This window comes from Alligator sinensis, unplaced genomic scaffold (genome assembly GCF_000455745.1).
Source record: "Alligator sinensis unplaced genomic scaffold, ASM45574v1 scaffold823_1, whole genome shotgun sequence".
NCBI classification, from domain to species: domain Eukaryota; kingdom Metazoa; phylum Chordata; order Crocodylia; family Alligatoridae; genus Alligator; species Alligator sinensis.
In genome coordinates this window covers 1,023,622-1,047,620 of record NW_005842272.1, presented here as the reverse complement: position 1 = coordinate 1,047,620, position 23,999 = coordinate 1,023,622, and the positions used below count along the sequence as shown (strand labels likewise).

Below are 23,999 nucleotides of genomic sequence, written 5' to 3'. Positions count from 1 at the left end.
CCTCAATTCTCATCTTATCAAGGGCTACAAAACCTAACACTGTTCAGGTTTGTCTGCAGAGTGTAGCTTAGGTTCAGCAGGTTAATACTGAAAGGTCTTGTGGAACCATGCTTTGACAAAGGATTTGTGTGTGGAGAGAGTATTCACTCGGTTAACCAAGGGAGGGAGGGATTTCCAAGCATAAGGAACAAGAGGAGGACATAGGGCAGTGAAATGGGACAGGGGAATAACACGAAATGAGAACAGAGCAGTGGTGACTGACTCCAGATTTGACTCCAAGGTGAACATGAGCTGGCCGTGTAACAAGGCCATCAACAAGGCCAATCGCACCTTGTCATGCATTAGCAGGTGCATGACTAATAGATCAAAGGAGGTGATGCTCCCCCTCTATGCGGCACTGGTCAGGCTGCAGTTGGAATACTGTGTCCAGTTTTGGGCGCCACACTTCAAGAGGGACACGGAGAGTCTGGAGAGGGTCCAGAGAAGGGCCACTCACATGATTAGTGGCCTTTGGGAAAGACCCTACAGGGGGAGGTTGAGAGAGTTGGATCTCTTCAGCCTTCACAAGAGACGGCTGAGGGGAGATTTTGTGGCCACCTATACATTTATTACGGGAGGTCAACGGGGAATAGGTGACATGCTGTTTACTAAGGCGCTCCAGGGAGTGACTAGGAATAACGGGTGTAAACTAGTTGAGATTGGATTTAGGTTAGATATTAGGAAGAAATTTTTCACAGTAAGGGTGGCCAGGATCTGGAATGGGCTTCCAAGAGAGGTGGTGCTTTCACCTAGCTTGGATGTCTTCAAGAAGAGGCTAGATAGTCACCTGGCTGGGGTCATCTGACCTCAGTCCTCTTTTCTGTTAGGGGCAAGGGGTTGGACACAATGATCCATTGTGGTCCTTTCCGACTCTACAATCTATGAATCTATGAATCTGTGAGACTCAGAGACCATGGATTAGAAGGAGACTGAAGTTCATGTGGAACACAGGGTGGGAAACTGGTTGAGGTGATAGGCTGTTCATAACAAATCTACATAAATAGGTTTTAGGTATTTAGACATGAAAGTTTTCTTATCTGTGAACTCCAAGTGGATTGAATGATTCCTTTATTTCCTGGTTTTGTAAGAATAATTCAAAAGTCAACTAGGAAACAAACAGCAAAATAAATATATCCCAACAAACAGATTTCTTTGAAATATTTCACTGGTTTGATTTTTAGCTCTGGATATTTAGCTTTTCCACAACAAACAGGGACTTTCAAAGGGTATTAAAAGATGTCATGTATTCATTTTAACATGTGATCTATCTAAAGCAGGGGTGGGCAATTATTTCGGGCAGAGGGCCGCTTACTGAGTTTTGGCAAGCCATCGAGGGCCACATGACGGGCAGCCAGGGGCAGATAAATACTAATTTTCTAAACTTTTTAGGGCTCCCACAGGCTGGATAGAATGGCTTGGCAGGCTGCATCTAGCCCGTGGGCTGCATTTTGCCCACCCTTGATCTAAACACTTATGTTAAGGCAAGGATTTCAAGGATATGGCCCACAGGCAGGATCCAGCCCATGGAGCCCTGCCACCCAGCTTGTTGTGCTGGACTGGAGCCACACACTGCATGCAGCATGTCCCGGACTGGCTTACATACAGTGAACACTGGCCCAGGCCCCAGCCCTGCAAGCTGCATATGGCACATGGGGTTGTTCTGGGGTATATGCTACACATGGCATGTAGGCCTGTCCACAGCACATGCAGAACATGACATGTGGGGCTGGTCTAGGGCACAATCTGCATGTGAGGTTGGCCTGGGGAGCATGCGACACCAGCATACACGGCTGGGATGCATGCTGCACCTGGCACATGGGTCCAGGGTGCACTCTGGATGTAGGCTGGTCTGTGGCTTATGCTTCACATGGTATGCCAGTCTAGAGTGCATGCGGCATGTGGTATATGGACTAGTCCAGGGCATATGCTGCAATGCTGTGTGCAGGGTGGTTTGAGGTGCATGCTGCATGTGGTGCCTGCACCGGACTAGCCCCATGTGCCACTCATCTAGCTCCCAGGGCCTAATGAATTTGATACCCCTGTCATATGGAATCATGGATCTTAGAGCAGATATCTAATTAATGACTCATTCCTAAGCAAGTAGAGTAACTTTTTGCATTTCTGAACCTTAGAACACACAGGTAGGCATAAATTGGTTTCTAAGCAAACAACTTTTTGCAGGTAGCTTTTGGCCAAAAATAAACTAAAATTTTCTGCAGATTATTGACAAATATGATAAAATCATGTATTTAACTTGAATATTGAGATCAGCAGGTAAGCAGGTAGGCTGGACTAGATGACATTGTGAGGTCCCTTCTAGCTCAACTTTCCTATGATCTTATTGACTGGGATCTATCTTAACATGGCATTTAGAATACATCCTTGTGAGGGACTGAAGGATAAAAACTTCAATTTCTAACTAATGCATTGATATTTTTACCTTATGACATGATTCTGAAAACCAGCTTCACATAATATGCCATCTCAGCTGACAAAGATCTCACCTTGCAATAATTTGCTCTTTCAGATACAAAATGCTTGCAGTGTTTATCAGGAGATATTGTGCTTCATTCACAAGAGAAAGTGAGAGGGTTGCAGAGGGTGCCTGACCTAAAAATCAATCCAACATTATTAAATAATGATTACAAACGATCAATATGATGACCCCTACCCCCATAATGTCTCCATTCATTTTCACTGAAGAAATTATTCACTGGAATAATACAATGGAAAGAGTCCAACCTATTAAATTAGAAACCTGAATCAAACTTACGTAGCACAATGCACTCATTAAATAAGATATAGCTCAACTTCATAAAATAATTTACAAGAGGCAATAATTTAGGATTTCTAGCGTCATTTTCAATTTGTTCGGTTTTAGGATAATAAATTTTAACATAAGAATAAATTCTGTGTTCAGAAATTTTCCATAGTTTTCACCAAGACCATAAGATTTTTTAGATAGAAAGGGTATTGGGATGGTATAAAAGACTAAGATTTTTTTCCTCAAATCTAATAAATGGAGGATCAGCAAAACAGATATACACTTCCTTATTGGTCTTCATGTTCAGGACATCTCTCCTCTTCATTGCAGTAGATTTTCACTCAGCAAAAGGTAGTGGTGCTCAAATTCTGACCTATGGGCCAAATCTAGCCCAAGGGGCAATGCCATCTGGCCTGCAGGGCTCCCCATGAATCCAGAAATTCGGCATAAGAGAGCAGTGGCAGCATTAACTGCAGCTGGACCTGGTGCATGGAGCTGAGCCAATGTGTGACTGACCCTGTTTTCCATCCCTATGCAGAGTCCAGCCTGCAGACTGGTACTGCCTGGGATGCAGAATTCAGCCCACAGACTGGCCTCATCCCACTCATGTGGCCCAGAGAACTGGAAGGTTGACCACCGCTGTCATAAGACATGGCAAGCAGGCTTATATTTTCTATTTAGAGAGACAGAATATCAGATCCATTTTTCATAATCATGGAAGAGCAAATACCTTTTACATGCTTCTGAGTTGCATTTCCTTTGAAGTCTGAACTCTGCCTGATCAGGTGACACTGACGACCAAGAAACTCAGAGAACCAGTCTGCAATCCTCTCTCCACAGTCATACGTTTGTACTCTATCAAGAGAAGGAAGGTCACAATGAGCATTAATTTCAATAATAATCTGTGAATGCCAAAACCTTAATTTGCAAAATTGAGGATGGCTGATGGAGATATCTGCTCTGCCTTTTTTCAGTTCAGAGCCTGGCATCCATTATGACACTGCTGAATGAAATAGCTGAGATATGAAGTATTATTATGCACAGATATAGTTTCCAAATTTCCTGGAATTTAGAATATTCTGTCAAACTTGATGTTATTATTCATGAAATGTAATTCAATTCTGTATAGATTACTAAGGGACAGAAGGTCTGCATAACACTAATAATGATGAGACGGACCCTAAAACACCATGTATGACAAAAAAAAGTAAAAATAAGTCTGCTAGAGAAGTACTATAAACACACGGTTAATAACATTCTGTCTACAGCCTGGATCCTGCAAGAATGTATCTACCCAAGTAACATATACGAGTACTTGCTTTCACTGTCTGAAATCTACATAGATGTACCAGTGGTACTATAATTGGACTATCCAACTTCATCATTTGTATACATTTACTTATACTGCATATATTTATATGCAAGACAGGAGATACGGTAAGAATTTTGCAAGCCTCTGAACTTTTAAAAATAACAAGTTTTATCTAGAAATATACATCCATTTTTCATGCCATAAGTTATTATACAAGAGTCACAAAAACTTCACCCTCTGATGCATCTGGACTAAATGTTGCCCTGTAAGACTCATATCAAATCCACCCAACCCAGTTTTTCTCAAGTGTCTTCATAGCATGGACCACTGTTTGAAAAAATCTCTTGTGAATATCCTCTCTCCCTTTCAGAATCGTGCATCTTTCCTGTGGCAAGTGTAGGGATTGTTTATATGGGATCGTATCATGGAAGTTATATTTTACATATTTTCATCTCCTTTAATGTAGCATTTCTGGTAGAAAGATGGAGAATCAGTGCCAAATAGGACTAATCAGTTTTCTGTGAAAAAAAATTATGGAAATTTTTCCTCTAAATTGAAACAATACATCTTTTCAATGTGCTAGGTATTTGCCTTTAGCAGTGGTCAAAACTAGGCCAAAAATATGAGAGGAGCTGATCTTTTATTACTTGTATCACCTAGAGGCTAAGGGAATATAATAATATTTAATAATAGCAATAAATAATAGGAAGAAGCATCTAGGGGAATCTCATTAAGTCAGAAGATGTTAGAACAAAAGCTTCCCTGTCCCAGTATTTTAACTGAAACAAATGTGTTTTACAGGAGTTTGGAATTTTTGGTTTTCCATTTTTTGTTTGTTTGGTTCATTGGTTATTTTAAGCTCAGGTTAGCATAATCACCACTGTATTTACTACTGGGTCAGCAATCATGATTTTTAAATGGTCCACCAGTTGCAGCATTGAGAATGATCTAATTTAACCCATGCTAATACATATATTAAACACACCCTTTGAAAATGGAACTTAACTGTTATCTAAGCAAGTAAGCAGTAATAAAGTGTTAGAGAGAAAAGTTTTTCTATCATTTAGTGGAGTTTTTTTATATTAATGCAACTACTGTATTCTTCAGAGTCAGCTGCAAATGTTTTCCTTCACCTGGGAATTTTTATAATCTTCCCTAGGAAATGATCTCTCATGATTTGGGAAGGATCTGGATGAGCCCCTGAGAAATCCCTGTTTGTATCCTCATGACTACACATGAAGAATTCTTAGAAGAACATGGTGGCTTTGATATTTACTCACGTTGGTATTCCTTCAATCCAGAGAAGCTAGTCTCAATACAAGTGATCTGCTTCATAAAGTGAGAAAAGTATTTTTCTCAGCAAAAGAAGATGCTAAATTCTGGGTTTGAGAATGGACGGAGTTTGGCTTCACAAAGTTGCTTTTAGTTCACTTAAATCATGCAGATATAAAAGTCCTTAACAAAGAAAGCAGGATCTCTAGCTCCTCAGGGATTGCATTTCTCTACATTTGTGATTCTAAATTTTAAACGTCATGCTAGAAAACATACTAGCTATTCAGGTGCACTGTGTTTGGATTTTACTCAAGCTTCCAAGTCCCAATCATGTTATATTTCCCTTCCATGCAGAGCCGGCCTTAGGGGTAGGCAACATGGGCAACTATCCAGGGCACCATGGTCAGTGGGGCACCACACACACATACACATACAGAGCAGTACCCAGCTTCCCTAAGTCAGAGGCGCTGCTGCAGGCAGAGGCAAGGGGGCAGGGATGTGGGGTGCAGTCTGGTGGGGAGGCACAGCTGCCCACACTTCCCAGCCCACCCTCATACCTCCAGCCACTGCTCAGGAGGAGCTAAGCCAGGCAGTACAGGTAGCTCTGCCTACCTACTGGACTGCACTCTGTGTCCCAGCCCACCTGCCTCTGCCTACGGCAGTGCTGCTGACCAGGGGGCTGAGGGAGGCACCAAAATACCAGTTCACCCAGGGCACCATTGTCCCTAAAGCCAGTTTTGCGATCCATGAAAGTGTTTGCTACTGTATTCTTTACACATTCATGTCAGCCAGCTGGTTTGTTAAAGTTAAGTGTCCATCAGATAACTGTGAAAACTCTCACCAGTTGTGAAATGAGTGGGAAATCATATTCATGAGCAAAGTGAAATGTGTGCTGTCTTTCCCTTGACTATAACATGTATTCTAATATTTGAAGGAGAAGACTTTTGGAAGTAAACACTGCCTTTTACCTTAGCAAACCTCCTGTGATTCACTTCCATCTTCAATGCAAGCAACTATTTATATTTTCAAAACCATTCTGATAATGTCCCAAAGCAGTAGCATTTCTGTATCCTCCACAGCCTCAATGGCAGAGTGAAAGAGGCTGAGAACAACATATAAGGCTGCTGCAGTAGAGGTTGAGACAGAGTGGGGAATTCATTTATGCAAGTTCCTTTTCCTGCCCAAATGCTTCTTGCAAAAAGAGTGGGTAGGGAACAGACCTTCAATGGCTTAGGAACCATAAACTACCATATGAAGCAGTCTTACTTCCTGTCTACCTACAAAATTTTAAATTGCTGTAGATATGCTGAATTCAAGTACTCCATTCAAGGTCACTTTGTAGTTTGTGTATTCTGAATCACCTGGCTTTTCAAATTACTTTCCCTTATTGTCTAAATATTTTCTAAGTGAACTCCATTGTCTCTTCAAGGTCCTTTTCGAAGTCCTCCTGTGGTAGTTCAATTCCATTCATTTTGTTCTTGTGTTTATTTTCTTTGAGTATTACTTTACATTTGTCAACATTACATTTCATTTGGCACATGTCAGCCAATTTATAAAGTAGGTCCTAATTCTTTCAAATTTTACTTGTACTTTATTTGTGCTCACTACTCATCCCACTGTTGTGTCATCAACAAATTTAGCTTCAGTGCTTTATAGCTGGTCCCTCTAGTGAAGTAATTTATAGACTGAGAAACAAGGACAGTCAAAGTCTGAATACTGATCCCGGGGGAAGCCACTTGCATTCACCCACAACAGGCTGAATTCAGCTTGTTTCTTCTCTTCTTAACCTGTTCCTTGTCAATTGATAAAGCAGCTCATACTTTCAAACATAACTTGCTGTCTGCTATCACTCATTGCATTATACATCAACACAATGTAGCTTCAGTACTTTATGACTGATTTCTCTAGGTAGATACTGCCTGGACTGGACAAAAGGACCAAAGACTGAAGGCTGATCTCAGTGGGAAGTCACTTATAATCAGGCTGAATTAACTTTGCTCTTTTTTACCAATTCCTTCTGATATTTTTCTGTTGAGGAATGCTGATTAGATGAAATCTAACTCTTTTGCTGGGCCATGCTGATTTTATTCAATCTTATGAAGGATGCTGGCTTGTTTTCCTGTCAGCTTTCTGAATCTCTAGCAGCCTGCCTGATGAGATGCTGCTGAGCCTGGAGCCTCAGTTTGCCAATGTTTGAAGAGCTGTCAGACTTCCTGCAGGGAACCACGAAACTTAGAAGTAAGACGACTGGGTCTCTGGGGCTAGGTACAGACATTCAAAAAGCCTGAGGTGAAATTGATCTAAGTTACGTGTTTTTTTGTAAGCAGCATAGTTTAGATCAATAGCAAACAGAACACATATTCGCCCTTGAGGGAGGAACTGGGGGCACACCTTCGACCAGGCTCCACTGTTTTTTTACCAATCTATTTGTGACAAACTTCTGCTCTGTTACGGGTAGAGACCAGTTTCGTGTGCCGAACTTCTGTTCTGTTATGGGTATAGACAAGTTTCTGATCACTTATACCAGTAAAAGTGTAATGTCTGTACCCTGCCTGCTGGACTCAGAAACCTCATTCATTTAATTCATTCTTACTGCCCTTATCTTTTGCCTATTGGTCCTGACTGACTCTGTATACTTACCTTCCTGGTTTCTCTCCTCAGACCATGGAACAATATCCCATGAAAATTTCCCTTTTCATACAGTAACACAAAATACAGTCAATGACATGAAGGAAAGAGAGAGAAAGTAACAGAGGACATTATGCATCCAAGGTCTGTTAGAGATGGATTTACCACAAGGAGGATAAAGATGAGTCAAGACTATGGGAAGTGGGACAAGTGATTGTAACAAATGACTCTTGGTGATGTCCACAACACAAATATTTGTTTGGAAAACTGCCACTAGCAGAAAAAGTATATTTTTTGTGTGTGTTTCTTTAATCAAATGGAGGATAATTCCCTAATACTCAAGGTAGAAGGGGCAGAAGCTTGCATGGGTAGCCAATAGCACATGATGGAGTTATACAGCAGAATTCACATCCAGCTGCTTCTGACTCCATAATACAAAACATTAGATACCAATTGACAGCTGGGTTCATTAGGGCAGACTTCTGTATGAGCCCAAAGTGAGATGTCTGGAGCCATGGCAAGATGCCTTGACCATTTTGTCATTGCCACCACATGCTAGAGAGAAATTCTGTAATTATGAATACAGATCCATGGAGAATGGATTTCAGGGAGGAGAAATTTAAAAGAATGGGCCAAAGCTAAATGAGCCTGGTTACATGAAGCATAGACACAAAAAGATTAATTTAACAAACCAAGAAGCAAAATCCTTTTTGTAGCTTTGGAAAGTAAATTGGGGGGAAAAAGGGGTCTCTTTTTCCCTCTGCAGCAGTCAGGTTTAGCACTCAGGACATCACTGAAGCGCAAGGTACTGCCCGTCATGGCCCTGTGAGAGGGTAACTCATGTCCTCTGTTAGGTTGTTACCATGTATTATGTTGAGTAGCAAATGTGAAAAGGGGGAGGATTAAAATGTATATCAATAATATATTCTTGGAAATGGGTCCCTTGGATATACTAACAGTCAGTCTTTGCTGCATAAATGGAATTAAGTATGTAATGCGTATACATTTTAGCAAGCCATCCAGCACAGGACTATTTACTGAGATTGGCAAATATTTGTTTTAAAGGTCATTCTACAACATGGTGGAAAAACATGTAGCTTACTAAAAGGAAATTGAATGATTAATAATAGTAGTGTTACATTATAGTGAGGTAATATGTTAGTTGTTTTATAGAATGGCTTAGAAGCTAATAGTATTCAATATATCATTAATAACCTTCCAAAGAAAGTTAACTGAAGAGTGATCCCATTCACACTCAAAACAAAATTAAAAGGTGCTGTAAATATGAAAAAAAAATGATTGGGATCTCAAAAATGTGAAACAATGCAACCTGAAATAGGAAAAGTTATTGTAATGTAAACGAAATAAAACACACCTATTTGACTAGCCACATGACACGTGAAAATGTATAGGGTCTTTTCATTTTTTTCTGACTGACAGTTTTGTGAGAACAAACCAAAAAAAGATATTTTCTGTTCTATTGGATGCAAAATTGTCAAAATAGGATTTTATAAAATATATCTATAATTATTTATTTGCACAGAACTGCGCTGTGTGCTATTTTTTAACACAATATCATCTATCTGGCCTGAAGAAGAATGCACTGCATCCAAAAGCTTGTCTAAGTTTATCCCAACCTTGCCATTTGTCCAATAGAAAATATAACCCACAAAAATCCTTGCCTCTTGCTTATTTCCTGGACTATCACAGCCACATCTCTTCAAAACTTTCTTTAATTTACCTGGATGTTTCATTAAATCATTGACTGTTTTTTCCCTTCCTGAATTATGTTTATGCCAAGCCTCCTAGACTATCATAGAGCTTATGACATTGCATTACATAAGGTCACTCTGAGCTGTCCCCACTATCATAGTTTTTCTGATATCCTTCTCTTCTCACTTACCTATGTGCACAGACTTTGCTCTGACAGATCTGTCTCTCTTTTTCCAGGTTTTCCTCTAGAGGTATAGCTATGGGGTCCATTCCTATATGGATAGAGTGCAAGTCATGAGAAAAACATTTTTGTAGAATCATACTTTACAAATAAATTGCATCTTTCCTTCCTGCACATACATGATCACAAACATTGACAAACTCGCCCCACTTTTGACAGCATTATATTCTGTGCCTGCAGGTGGCTCCAAATGATAATGCAAAAACAAAGGCTTTGGATGACCTTGGTACCCAAAATGCATTAACCAATATACAATTTCAGCTTTTAGTAACTTTATTCCCTGTGTATCTCATACATTCGGCTTGGCAAAAAATTACTGCAGTAATCATGGCTGTTGTGGAAAGGAAAGGCTTATCACAGTTGTGCTGCCTTTAGTAAATCAGGACACGGGTTTAATCGTTCTTTTTTGAGAGACAGAGAGAGAGAGATGGAATATGCAGAAATAAAAGAAAAACATGCACACTGTTCAAGAATGCAGTAGAATTGTCACAAAACTACATACCTAAGAAAAGACCAAAAGAATGGAAAATGCTAATGAGTAAAATATCTCCTATGAACATATTTATTTGGATTTAACAGAATGATACATCTTGTTAAGAATTTACTAAAATCCTGAATGCTATGGGCTGAAAGAAGGAACATGTCATGTTGATTTATTAGAGAAAAGAACTTCCCAGTATTGCCCTTTTTAAGTGAAAACAAAAAACAAACAAAGGTTTTTCCTGGCTGGTTGTAATGAACCCGTATTACTCTCCCTTATACTTCCACATAAGCTAACAATATTTCTGATCTCATGTGCACCCATTTCACAATAATAAAGCTGCACTTAAGCTACTTCTTATTTATAACTGTAACTAAGAGGAGACTCACATTGCCTTAACTCTGTGTATGGAAAAATAATCAGTTTTGTTTCATTTTAAAGATCAGGGAAATGTAACTGATATTAGCTGCTCTTTTCCCTTATGCATTTTCAAAACACAAAGGTTTTTGTTATTTCTTAACTTCAGCACCATTGAAAGCTTGTTTGACTTGCACTTAAGATGAGAGAGGAAAAGTTGGACATGCTTGTAAAACAAAGAAGCCACTTAACCCACTTGCAACAGGGAAAAGGGTCATTATAATTATAATTATCTGATGAGTAAAGGAAATGAATGCCCTTGTATGATTCCTTTTGTTTTCTTCCCTGTTTGTTTTGTTTTTGGTTTATTGTTTTTTCCACTGTGGGAAAATAAAATATGAGTTGGGAAAAGGAAATTAGTCTAGCTACAAACCCTTATCAAAATAAGTCTAAACAAGGAACACACATGCAATTTCTTCAGTTGGGGTTTCGAGGCTTTCTAGATCTTTTATTCTGAACTTCAGGAAATTTATCTCACTGACTGTAAAATGCACATTTGACAGCAATACTCAGGGTAGGCTAAAGTTGTTAATTATAACTTTATTCCATTTGAAGGCAAAAAAGTAGAATATTTCTAGTTACTAAAATGTAAAAGCTGTCATTCTCCATGGTCATTTGCTTGATGATAAAATTCACAGATGTTTTCACAGTATTAATATAAAAAACCCTTGTCTTTATAGCAACTATTCTGAGTCAATGGCAAAAATTAGAAGCTTGCTATTTCAATAGACTGAAATATAAACTATTCATGTATATTCTTTCCTCAGTGTGTGCACATAATTCCCATTAATTGTATTGGCAGTAATACATTATGCTTTGAAGGGAGAAAAAACTGCATAAAGTGTAATTAGTTGCACAGTTTTGTTCGCATCTTTTTGTTCCAATGTTTTAAAGTGATTTCACAACTCTCAAAATTCCTGCTTTCGTGCAATAACAAACTAATTCATAACTTGGAAGAGACTGCTAGCCAAAATGGAAAGAGAGAAATTGTCCTTGCACAGCAGAATCATTCCTGATTGACAATGGTGTAACACCAAGCAGAATTAGGCCATCTGCATTTAACAGAGGCAGACAGAAAGGTTTCTTTTTAGCTTCACAACAAGCAATCAAAAAAGAACCCAAGGGCCTTATCAGGTTAGTGTAGTGAAGATTAGTTTCAATAGCCAGGAGTGCACAAGTGCTGTCATGTGGCTAGCAGGCTGCCTTTGGCTTCCCAGCCTGAGTGACCAGGTATTCATTTACAGATGGTCATTTAGGACAGCCTTCAGTACAAGTCTGGAGGAAAAACTTGTGCCTTTGGTACCGTAGAAAGATGTTAACTGTTTTTCTCAGTGCACCCACAGCAGGGTTTTGCAAATGGAGGATCTGGCCCTGCTCCCTTTAAGTCCATGGGAGTTTAGCCATTGACTTCAATGGAAGTAGGGTCAGGCCTAGATATAGTAGATTCTCATTTCCCTAGAAGCATACATAACATGTTATCACTGCTTTATCAGTCAGTCTCACTATAAGAAAATTCAATACAATTTTCATATGGAAAAGCATGACAAATGTTAGCCAAAAAACAATCATCTTAGAAAAGAGGGACTCAAAATTTAAAAATATAGTTCTTAGAAATCCAAGATTTCAATGAAATGGGAGGTTTTTGGCCTGCTACACAGGTTAACTGATTTAGAAATATGGGAGAGAAAATGCCTAAGTTATGGGACCCTAAACAAGATCAAGGAAGCTCTGACCTGACCATGTGTAGTGGGATTTTATGAGGAGAGAGGTGGACTGTCAGGTGAAGATTTATACCAGAAAGAGATGCACTGTAAACCATAAAGGAGCTCATCAGTCAAAACCAATCTATTATACTCTATACAGAAAGCACTAGTGAGTCAGGGCCATGTGTGAAATATCACTATAACATGTTCCTAGCAAAGCACACTGTTAAAAGCAAGACACTGACAAGCTGAGCTTCAGTTTCTGAATGGGTCTGAGCTATAGAAAGCATTGCAGTAGTTGCTGCACTAGCACCGGTGACCCTTGTGCAAGGAGGTAAGAGCTTACCACTCTGCCCCTCCTTGCCCTGCTTCCTAGTTATGCCTCTGCACACTGGATAGGACCACTGACAACTGTGACTGGTTCAGTAAAAGATAGAACTCGATGTCGCTGTCATATTAAAGGTACCACATGCCCTGTGATTACACATTAATGAGGTGACAGAAAGGATAGAGTGAAACAATGCCATGTGTTCATGATACTTAACAAAGAAAAGTAGCACATACTAGCAAGGACAGAGAAGTCATTCAAAGGGATCAGAGGATATGGAAGGAGAAACAAAACTCTTATCTTGGAAAGATGTGCAATAGTACATTTGGGGAAAAATAATCTACATGGGAGGTATTCAGTAGGAAAAAACCTCAGAGCAATAATGCTGAAAGAGACTTAGAGGTGGTTCTAGTTAGCAAATTAAATATTATTAATTTGAAATATGATAGGGAATTGAAACAGGCCAATGAAATTTTGAGCTGCATGCTTAGAAAATTCACCTCAGACAGGGACAGAGAGACAACAGTTATGCCTTGCACAGACCTGGTGTGAGTATTTGCATCTGAAATATACATTCAGTATCAGACATGAAATTAGCAACAAAATATGGATCAGCTGGAGGAAGTCCTGCAGAAAAGAAAATGTGATTGAGAACCTGAAAGACAGACTTATGAGGAAAGATTAAATAAATTGAATAAGAATAACCTTATTATGGAACAAAATGTGATGGTCAATAACATTCTGTAGATCTGAAGGGTGTAAACACCAAGAAGAGAGTGGTTAGCTTGTATGGTTCAATGGAATTCAGTTAGGAATAACAGGGTAAAGTTAAGAGAGGAAAAAATTAAGCTAAATAGCAGGAGGAATTTTTTAGTGGTGCATGTATTCAGCCTTCCTTACAAGTTCATTTGTACCTCCATCACCTGGGTACCTTGCTAAAGATAATCTCTTGAGTATTATCTGGAAATACATGGCAAATATAACCTCGTTTTAGTAGTTTAAAATGATTACTAGATTGCAGGCCTATTATTGGTGCTAGAGAATAGAACTGCTGTTGCAAAGAGATGAACCAGAACACTTAATGGGACTGCAAAATATCTAATATCTGGGATTATCACTGTCTATACTTATTACAGAATTAATAAAGACAGTGATCCAGAAAAACTCTTATGTATTGATGGTAATAAAAGCCATATATAATATCCATACTTATTTTTTTTGTTAATTTCTGAATTTCTAACATGTTCTAACACTGGTTGAAGCCCATTTCATTCCAGTTTCCATGGATTTGGGTCCATTGGGTCCTCTGACTTCCAAAAGATGAATGCTCAAACACTACTAAATCTCCAGGAATAACCTGGAAGAAGATGAGAAAGATTTTCAAAGGCATAATTTCAGATCAGGGCCCCAAATCCCATTGACTTTCAGTGTCTATCAGTAATTTTTGCTTTTGAAAATACCCTCCTTGCACTTTAAAGCAGGCCAGGGCAAGTTTAAATTAAACAGGTGTGCTTGACAGGAAAATGTGCCAAAGGTTTAGAAACAGAACAGCTCTTTCCATTTTATAAAGAATACCTTCAGTGAACAAAACAAAAGTAAATCCCTTGGAGGTGAGGTTTTCCTTTTGAATGTCTTCAAAGAGGTGACAATCTAACCAAGAACTATGGGATGGTATTGATGGGAGACATCAATTTTTCTGGACATCTGCTGGAAGAGCAATGCAGCCAAACATAAAACATTGAGCCAGGTACTCACTTGCATGGAAGACAACTTTCTGTTTCAGAAGGGTAAGGATACAACTAGGGGATCAACTATCTTGGGTCTTGTTCTGACCAACAGGGAAGAACTAGTGGAAGATAAATAAAAAAGGCAAAAAGGAGGGCCTACGAAACTACAGACAGTTTAGCCTCACCTCAATACTTGGAAAGTTACTGGAACATATCCTAAAGAAGTCCATTTGCAAGCATCTGGAGGAGGAAAGACTGAACACAAGCAACCAGCATGGATTTATTAAGAACAAATCATGTCAAACAAACTTGAATCTCTATCTTTGACAGAGTAACTACTTGGGTGGATGAAGGTAATGATGTGGATGTACAGTATCTGAAATTCAGCAAGGCTTTGAACAAGGTCCTACATGACCTTCTCATAAACAAATTGGAGAAATATGAGCTGGACAAAACTACTATATGGTAGATAGACAATTGACTTGATAGCTGCAAGCAAAGGGTAATTATAAATGGATCCATGTCAGAATGGCAGGAGGTTTTGAGTGAAGTCCCACAGGGGTCTGTCCTGGGCCCACTGCTGTTTAACATGTTTATTAATGATTTGGGTGCTGGCATGGAAATCTTCAGAATGTTTGCAAATGACAAGAAACTGGGAAGGACTGTGAACATGGAGGACAGGTGTGCAATTCAGAAAGATCTCAACAGTTTGGGAAGCTGGGCTGAAGCTAAGAGGATGAAGTTCAGTGCTGACAAATGCAAGGTGCTACAGCTCAGAAAGAATAATATAAAATACAAATACAGAATGGGTGACACCTGGCTGAATGTTAGCACTATGGAGAAAGATAGAGAGTCTTGGTAGATTACAGACTCAATCTGAATCTGCAGTATGATGCAGCTGCACAAAAGGCAAATGCAAAAATATTCACTGTTAAAATAGTGAGGCAGAGGAGTAGACTGACTAGGGAAGTTGTGGACTCTATGTCACTGGAAGTGTTCAAGAAGAGGCTGGACAGCCACTGTTGGGGATTAGCTATGCACAGCTATGTTCTACCATGGGTATTTCCCATGCTTCTGCGCTTTGCTGGTTGCCATATGGAACTGGGAGGGAATCCCCTATCCCTCACCTTTCAGCTACATGTATCAGGGTTTTTTTTTTAAGCTTTCCTCAGAGGCATTGGGTGTTGGCTGCAGCCAAGGCTGGGGATTTTGACTGGGTTGTGCCAGTGCTCCTGCTGGGACTTAGAGCCAGAGGTTCTTAGCTAGAGGGTCTTGCCCCTCCACTCAGGGTCGGACTAATAACATTTAGAGCAGGAAGGAATTTTACCCCATAGACTGGTATGGACTGTGGGGGTTTTTGCCTTCCTCTGCAGTGGTGGGCATGGTCCTCTACCTGGATTTCTTGGGCATATATTAGTAACCTGTTACATAAGCAGGATGTTGGCTGCCATGGTCCTCCTGCTTTACCAGTGGTAGGTCAGGGTGTTATGTCTTGTGATGTGTCAGGGTTGACTGCAGTTTTACTAAGAGGTTATATTATGGATGGGAATGACACTTTTGGATGGCAATGATGCTCCCTCAAGCATTGGTCTGACTAGACAACCTCCAGCTGTACTTCTCTATGATTCTACGACATGATGCTTCACTCTGTATCTGCAAGCAACAGATGCCAGGAAAAAGACAAACAGAAAAAGGAAAGTTTATTTCTGATGACAGTTGGTTCTGAAGCCCTTGATATTTTTAATACCTTTCAGTTAACTTAGGCAGAAGAGGCTCTGACACTGCATTATGGAAATGTGAGGAGTACTGCACTCCATGTTTTTAAATGGAGAATAAAAGATGGAAACAGAAGAGTTTGTGACCACTCTAAAACTGAAAAGCCAGCTGTGATTTTTGGGGGCTTGATCTTTGATAAAAGACCAAATCTTGATTAGGAGAGGAAAAATAAAATGCAGGGTGAGACAAAGCAGTTAGAAATTGCCAAGCAAAGGATGCTACCCACTCCAGACTGAAGCTTATGGAAGGGGAATACAATCTGAAACCTGCGGGTACAACAACAAATCTCAACTGCTACAGGAAGAGACATGAGGTAGGAAGATAAATGGTGTTCAAAGCTAGAATCCACACAAACAGACCACGGAGCTGCACACACTGTGGCAAATGCTGCAAGCCAAGATAATACTTGGCATTTGGAAAACAGATGCAGGCTCTGCAGTGGATTACATCACTAAGCAAAAGTTGCCAGATCCAGCAGAGTGCACAAAGAATGGACAAAGAGAATGAAAACAGCACTGTTGGTTAAGATTTGTTCTTCACAGGAGCAGTGGACACCACTGCAGAAGAAGAAGAGTGGTCTATCGGGCTGAAAGTAAATGGACCTCTTAAACTACATATGGATGCAAAAATCAGGGTGGTGCTAGAAACCGTATGGAAAGCCAAAGCAGAAGAGGAGAGATAGGAGAGACTGAGACATATTAAGAAGCTCAAGTGTCAGCTGGAGCTGGTTGTTGTGTGGAGTTTCATGATTTCTAACTGATGCTGATCAGTTAAAATTCAGACAGTGAATAAAGCAGAATTCTTGTCAGATTCCTTGGTCTGCCAGGTCATTTCTGAAGGGTTCAAGTGGTACTGCACTTGACTTATTGCACTTGACCTATTGACTTCAGTCATGTACGGGTAAGGGGCTCTAAAGTGGTTCACATCTAATGTGGTTCTTAAACCACATTTTGAGGAGAGATCTACTTGTTGCAGATCTACCAGAGAAGAGAAAAAATTATGATGGTGAATTTTTAGCAGGAAAAAAAGGAGTTAATTTACTTTGGTCTAGCTGCACAAATATGGGCACATATATTATTTATAGATCAGCACAGGCTGGATAAATGTGAGACTCCAGGGAAAAGATAAATGCTGTTCAGCCATATGCAAACAAGACTCTAATAAAGAACACTGAAGGATATATACCTGCCCTTTAGTTCCATGTTAATTGTTTGGTTAGTGAAAGGAACAACATATGCCAGCAAGTAAGAGCAGTATTTCCAGACTCCCAGTCTCACCCCTCCCTGCAACGTGGCTCTCTTTTGTACTTACGGATGAATCTAGGAAAGTACAATAATAAAGAAATGTTTTCCTTTATTTGAAAGTAAAGTAATCAGCTAAAAAATATGTAAGGTCATGTCATCACTTCAGTGATATCAGATGTCACTGATGAATCCTCCTATTTAGTCAATAAATGGCAAATCTTGTCTCCCTCCCACACTCAAAGTAATTCATCTTTGTATACTTAGGAGATGACAATTTTCAACTTCAGTTACATTAGTCCTTACAGTCTTCTGCATTGTGCAGAGATAGGATGGGCAGCATCCATACATATTTATGAGTTCACCAGTTCTGCCCATGATACCTGCTTTTGTGACTGCTTACGGGAAGCCACTATGGACCTCTATCGGTCAAACACACCACACATTCCAGTACACTCTGCAAAAGCAGAACTTGTCCTTCAAATATTAGTGATTCAAGACATTCAGTATTTGCATATATATTTTTTAAAAATCAGTATGAATAAGGAAGAGAAATGGATTTACTTACTAACCTTCTGCTTTGATAACCATAATCTTTTGTTTTAGGTCAATTGAGGGATGTATCAGACAGAGCCTAGGCTCCTGCTTCTGAGTAATGCAAACTCCATTCTGATTCACAAGCATCCAATTACGGTCATACAGCAATCCTTGGTTTCCTACAGGCCACTGTGTAACCTAGCTCAGTGACAGGAAAAAATATGAAGAGAAAGAAAACGTCACATCAATTGTTCAATAAAGATCTTTAGTCATAGATTCTCACTGCACAATCCGCCCCCCAACAAAAAAAAACAAAGAAAAAGAAAAAGAAAATGCAGCTGTCCATTAGTGAAATCCTTTCAAATGGAAACAGAAAATCTTGTGCATGTCAATGTCAGCCTTGTTGACAGAAGCTTTTATTTTCCAATCAAAGATGAAGATCTTATTGCAGGGAGTTGACAGAACAAAAAGGAGCACTGATACAAATACTTCTGACATTAACACCATGCTTTGAGATATTAAGATTCAAGAAGAGGGCTGCGATGAGCTAGTGAATAAGATTTGTGACACTTGAAGGGAAATGTTCTTGCTTTCTTCCCTGGACCACAGTTAGGACCCCCAACATTTCATTTTTCATATCTATGCAGGAGAGATTTCAAAAAAGGCATGTGTGCCAATGCAAAAAAAAAAATCAATATTTTTAAAAGGAAAATTTTTAAATTTTCAAACCATTGAAAATGTCAGTGTTGTTGTTTCACCAAATGCCCGTGTTTTTCTGCGAAACCAGAAGAACTTTATAAATCTAACTTCAGTTTTTGAGGCTTTTGATATTGTTGAGAGTGTGGTGTCTTGTACAGCTCTACTTACAATAAACAGCTGCACAGGCCATTCTATTCTGTCTGTTCTTTCATTACTTCCATAATGTTCTTTATATCCAATAGCCTATACAACCATATTGTCATTCCTTGTATGTACATTTTTCTGGTGAAAAGAACATCTGTTACTGATGCTGTACAGATGGCAATCTTTAAATCCAAAGAAAGCAACTTTGGTACTGCCTTTGGGTGGTATTAATAATTGCTTTTCCCTTCTGAATGATAAAATAAGTTAATACAATTCTTTTAACAGAAAGCCAGACATTTAAATATATCACCCCAGATCATGAGCACTCTTGAGTACTAGTAAAATATTTAGGAGAGTTAAGCAGGAGGCAGCTTTGTTGCATTTTCACATAAATTTGACGAGACAGCCCAAGTCATTAGTAGTAGCCTAACTGGCAAGAATAATGTAGCAAAAAAAATAAAAAAATACCGAGGGCCAAGTTGGACTCTAAGATATGTGTGTGCACTTCATGATGTGCCTGTACTGGAAGAAAAATCTGGCCTCAGGCTCAGAATATTCTTTAAAAAATAAATCAAGTTCTCATAAAACACCCTGAGTGTTTTGATAGAAATCCAACTGACTACATAGAGGAGCTGTAAGTAAGAATTTTCAGCACTTTCTGATAACCAGATCCTCGTAAGGTGTCTCAAGCTAGGCATCATAAATAAATGAATAAATAAAGAAAGAAATAAAGGCAGTGTTTTAGAAATCTAGGCCAACATGTTGTCATGTACCTCAATTATACACACTACAATGATTTTTTTTTGCCAATTTGCTTATTTTACAATGATCTTAAGTGCTCCTTTTAGCAATAATGAGAAAGAACTGTAGGTCAGAAATGTGATTTTGGAGTCTGATAGTGCCCCTTAAAAATAGCGTTGTTTTAGCAATACTGATCAGCAATACTGATTATGTATACATATGGTAGTTTTGAGTGTGTTCAGTGATTGCTATCATGAGCAAAATACATTTCTGCTAGTAAAGAGCTAGATAGTTACATAATAGCCGGAGTGGTGACATTTGTTTAATCAAAATACAGGATTCTGAACTATATACGAGGCTCTCTGGCTTCTTTTAAAAATCAGACCCGAGAGATTATACAATCTCAGTTCAAAGGTACTGGCTTTTTCTTTTAATTTGTTCATTGGAAATGCTGGAATTTTTGGTTACTCTGAGTTAATTTGACTGGAATATGCAGCCAGAAGACCTGGCTATCTACACCTCATATTACAAGAGCTTTAGCTCCATTACAGTATGCAACAAAGCTTCAATGCATCCTCAAAAAACATACATACAAGAGCTCTCTAAAATCTGAGAGACTTAGGCCAGGTACAGACATTTAAAAAGCCTGAGGTGGAAGTAATCCATGTTACACGCTTTACTTGAAGTGCCCTAGGTTAGATTGCTTGTGACCAGAACACAGATTTGCCCTTTGGTGGTGGGGGGCATGCAGACTGCCTGCACTAGGCAAGGCCAGTAAGTTGAGGGTGCTTCAGCACACCTTCCAGCAGGCTTCCTAGGCTGAGCCATCGCTGATTAGGTCCAGGGCATGGCTGAGCACATCTCCCCCACCCCTTCCCTGGTAGGGTCAGCCCCGGGCATGACAGCTGCTGGCATGCAGCAGGGGCAACCCTGCTCAGCCATTCCTGTTCTCCCTAGGGCTGCTTGGGATGGATGAAAGGGAGAGTACTAAGTCCTCAAAAGAACCAGAAGCACTGTCATTTCTGAGGCATGCTCTTCCATAGTCCTTCTAAGGAAGAGCCTGTAGTGTTAGCACACCAGGCTAGCTAATCTTGTAACACAGCATCTTCATTTTCTGCCCCGGCCTGAATCAGAGACACTCTAATTAAAGCACTGGGAGCATCTTGTGTATCAGCATTTGATGAGCTTTAGATAAAGCATCCCCACTGCCAATTTGAAGCATGGGGATGCTGATACATGAGATGTGGAGGCTGGAGTGTGGTAGTTATCATACTCTAGCGATTAATCGAGTCTGCTCCAACACACTAATTTCAGCACATCGGAGCAGCCTCCATACTCATGTATAGGTACCCTGAGGTGCTACTCTGAACTACCTTCTTCCTGACCTCAGGCCAGCACAGATCAGGACTTTTCAAAATCAGATCATGGCACTGATCTACTGAGAGACAGTTAGTCATGTTAGTCTGAAGTCAGTTGGAAGGAAGGGTAGATATGCACCTTTATAGATTTAACTAAATAAAACATGTATGAAAAGCAGAAGCTTTCAGTCAGGATACGTGCCTTTAGTCAAAAAGAGTTAGTTCCAGCACAATAGTAAAGTAAGAAAGTAAAGACTGGAATACAGTGCTAGTAAATTTACAGGTACCGCCGCATCACATTTTCCATGAGAAAAATCTGTTTTTTAATGCTCTTTAAAAATGCTTATTGTCTGATTTATTTTTCTAATTATAAGCAAATCAGCCTAAAGGTTAATGCTGTTTGGAAAGTATCAAAGGAACGGAATGACCGGATTTTAAATATGCAAATAAAAAAGAAATGTATGTTCATGTCCTTTGTATGTCTTGTTTCTTCACTCATAACTGAAAATCTGAATTGTATTTTAAATGAAAACATATTTTTATAGTCTTGGGTGATCCTAGGTAATTTTTACAGCATGAAATCTACTACAAAAATAACAAAGTTATTAATGTATAAAGTCTTAACATCTTTCACTGAGCATGAGGCATTCAGCAATGATACAAAATTCATGGACATAAAACACTTGCATTTAAAAATGCAAATATCTGTGCCTATGAAAAGAGGGATGAAGAGGGGAAGAGTTTAAAGGTGAAAAAGCACCAGAGAAGAATAATTAAATAAAAAACTAAGGAAATTAAAATAGAGCTTTCAAGAAAATTCCATTAGAAATCCCATACTCCATCTGAACCCTCTATTTTTTATGATCTGTTACACATTCATAGAGGAGGACTGAACAATAAAATGTTCTTTCCTTGTCAAGCACATTTTAGGAGGTGCAAATACAGTAGTAGGAACTAATTAACACCCCCCAAGTTTACAGATACCCCTTCTAACTTGTATCTTCTCCAACTTCCAAAATACAGTACCCTCATGTGCCATACTCATTTTCTCTAAAAATAAATTAGGCAGATTTCAGAGTTAGGAGAAGATATTTAGGTACTTGCCCCTACAGGAGATCAAACTGTGGTGAGTTTGGCCACATGCTCACCAAATTTAGCTTTAATAACCTCAATACAATAAAAGGGATTTTAATGGAAAAGGGTCTGTGTTCCCTTTAATGCAATTTTCCATTTTACCTCCTTGGTTTATCATTTTTATAAACTTTTTAAAATTTAAATCTGGCACAGCACATACTCAACACTTAAGGCTTATGTTTTACATTTGCCAAAATGCAACTGGGACTGCATTCCAGTTGAATGCAATTTTCCAGGTACATCCTTGATTTGTCATTTCTAAAAAGTTAAAACAATGTAAATATGGCAGAACATGTACTTTATACTTAAGGCTTATTTTCTATATTTGCCAGAGGTCTAATCCTGCAATGCTGGCTTGAGCCTCACGCCTGGATTTACAAACCTATATAATTATGACTTCAAATATCTAGGTATAAGCCAAGAATATAGTTGCTACTGTTGAATATTTAAGCCACTTTCATATCAGTCCATTTGGAATTATCCTACCACTGTGAAAAAAGGGGATTCAAAATATTAAGTGAGAAAATATTGTAACCCTCTTGTAACTACTGTGTGGCTGAGGACAATTTCTCTTTATTAAAAAAATACTGAAATTCTTTTTAAAAATTACCTTCTAACAACTAACCAAGCATGGGAAATTTCAATCTAAATTCTACACACTTTGAAAAGTTATGAATTTGTGAAAGCAGAAAAACGGGTTGACAACTTGTGCTCCCTACTGTCACAATATGAAGATGTGCAGAGTCCTTCGTTTTCTGTATTAGCTAATTCTGTCATGGTACAGCACAGAGATGCCAAAACAATGACATTCCAAGGGTAGGCTGAAAGGCCAGCATTTCATTTCCCCTTCATTTAATTTTGGGAAGATCTTTTTGGGTGTTTCACTTCGAACTCCAAGGAGTCTGGCATTTGACACTTTTACCCTTCAAAATGATACAGGCGGAGTAGTGACACATCCAGTCTTATGAAGAGTGACTCACTCTGCAATTAGTGATGATTCGGGTTCAGGAAGTAGCTACTCAACACAGCAGCCACAGAAAAGAGGCCAAACAGTTTCTGGATTTAGAATGAGCTTAGGTGATTTCCAAGACATATTGACAGCCAAAGAAATTGCTTCTGATTTGGAAAAAAATTGTGCAGAAATAAAGTTACAGTACGCTTTTAAATGTTCTCCTGTGCCTGACTGGCAATAAAATGAGAACAAAAAGCTTTTAATTCTTTTTACAAATGTTGATGTTGCTGAGGTTACCTGCTTGACTGACTGATTTTTCCATGTGGGGGTCTTAGCTAGTGGCCGGTAAGTACTGAGACTACTTTTTCTTCTCAGGCATATTAATACTCTTCTGCTGCATCTGTGAATATTTCTATCAAGAACATCACAACCAGTCACTCCCACATCATGTGCATGATAACCAGGGATCTGGGTTTTCTATTTGTCGCAGGAAAATGAAGTAAAACGTGGATTTTACCCTTTACCAGAGGCAAACGTGGATTTCTCATTTTACTGGAGAAACCCATGGATTTTGTAGTTTTGCAATGGAGTACCTGCAGGCCAGCAGAGTTCCAGCCTGCAAGGGGCTGAGAGGGAGTGGGAGGAGGGTGATCAGGGGGGGGGGGGGGCATATGCACATATATGCACATGGCCCCAGGCAGCCTGCAGAGCAGCTCCTGCAGGTAATTGGTGGGGAAGGGACAGAGGGAATTGAGGCCCCCAGAGGAAGGGAGGGAGGGAGGGATTTGGGCA

The 23,999-nt window shown here is 39.3% G+C and overlaps 1 protein-coding gene across 3 annotated transcripts in view; it reads right to left on the bottom strand.

Annotated features, from left to right (window-relative positions):
* Positions 1–23,999, bottom strand: part of MOCOS (molybdenum cofactor sulfurase) — a 411,109-nt gene that overhangs the window by 25,360 nt on the left and 361,750 nt on the right. For all 3 annotated transcript variants that reach the window (XM_025209241.1, XM_025209242.1, XM_025209243.1), the window contains 4 exons: positions 18,215–18,377; positions 9,919–10,000; positions 3,534–3,658; positions 2,544–2,649 (listed from right to left, as the gene is read on the bottom strand). In XM_025209241.1, the coding sequence (XP_025065026.1) occupies positions 2,544–2,649; positions 3,534–3,658; positions 9,919–10,000; positions 18,215–18,377 (476 nt within the window). The remainder of the gene's footprint in view (positions 1–2,543; positions 2,650–3,533; positions 3,659–9,918; positions 10,001–18,214; positions 18,378–23,999) is intronic.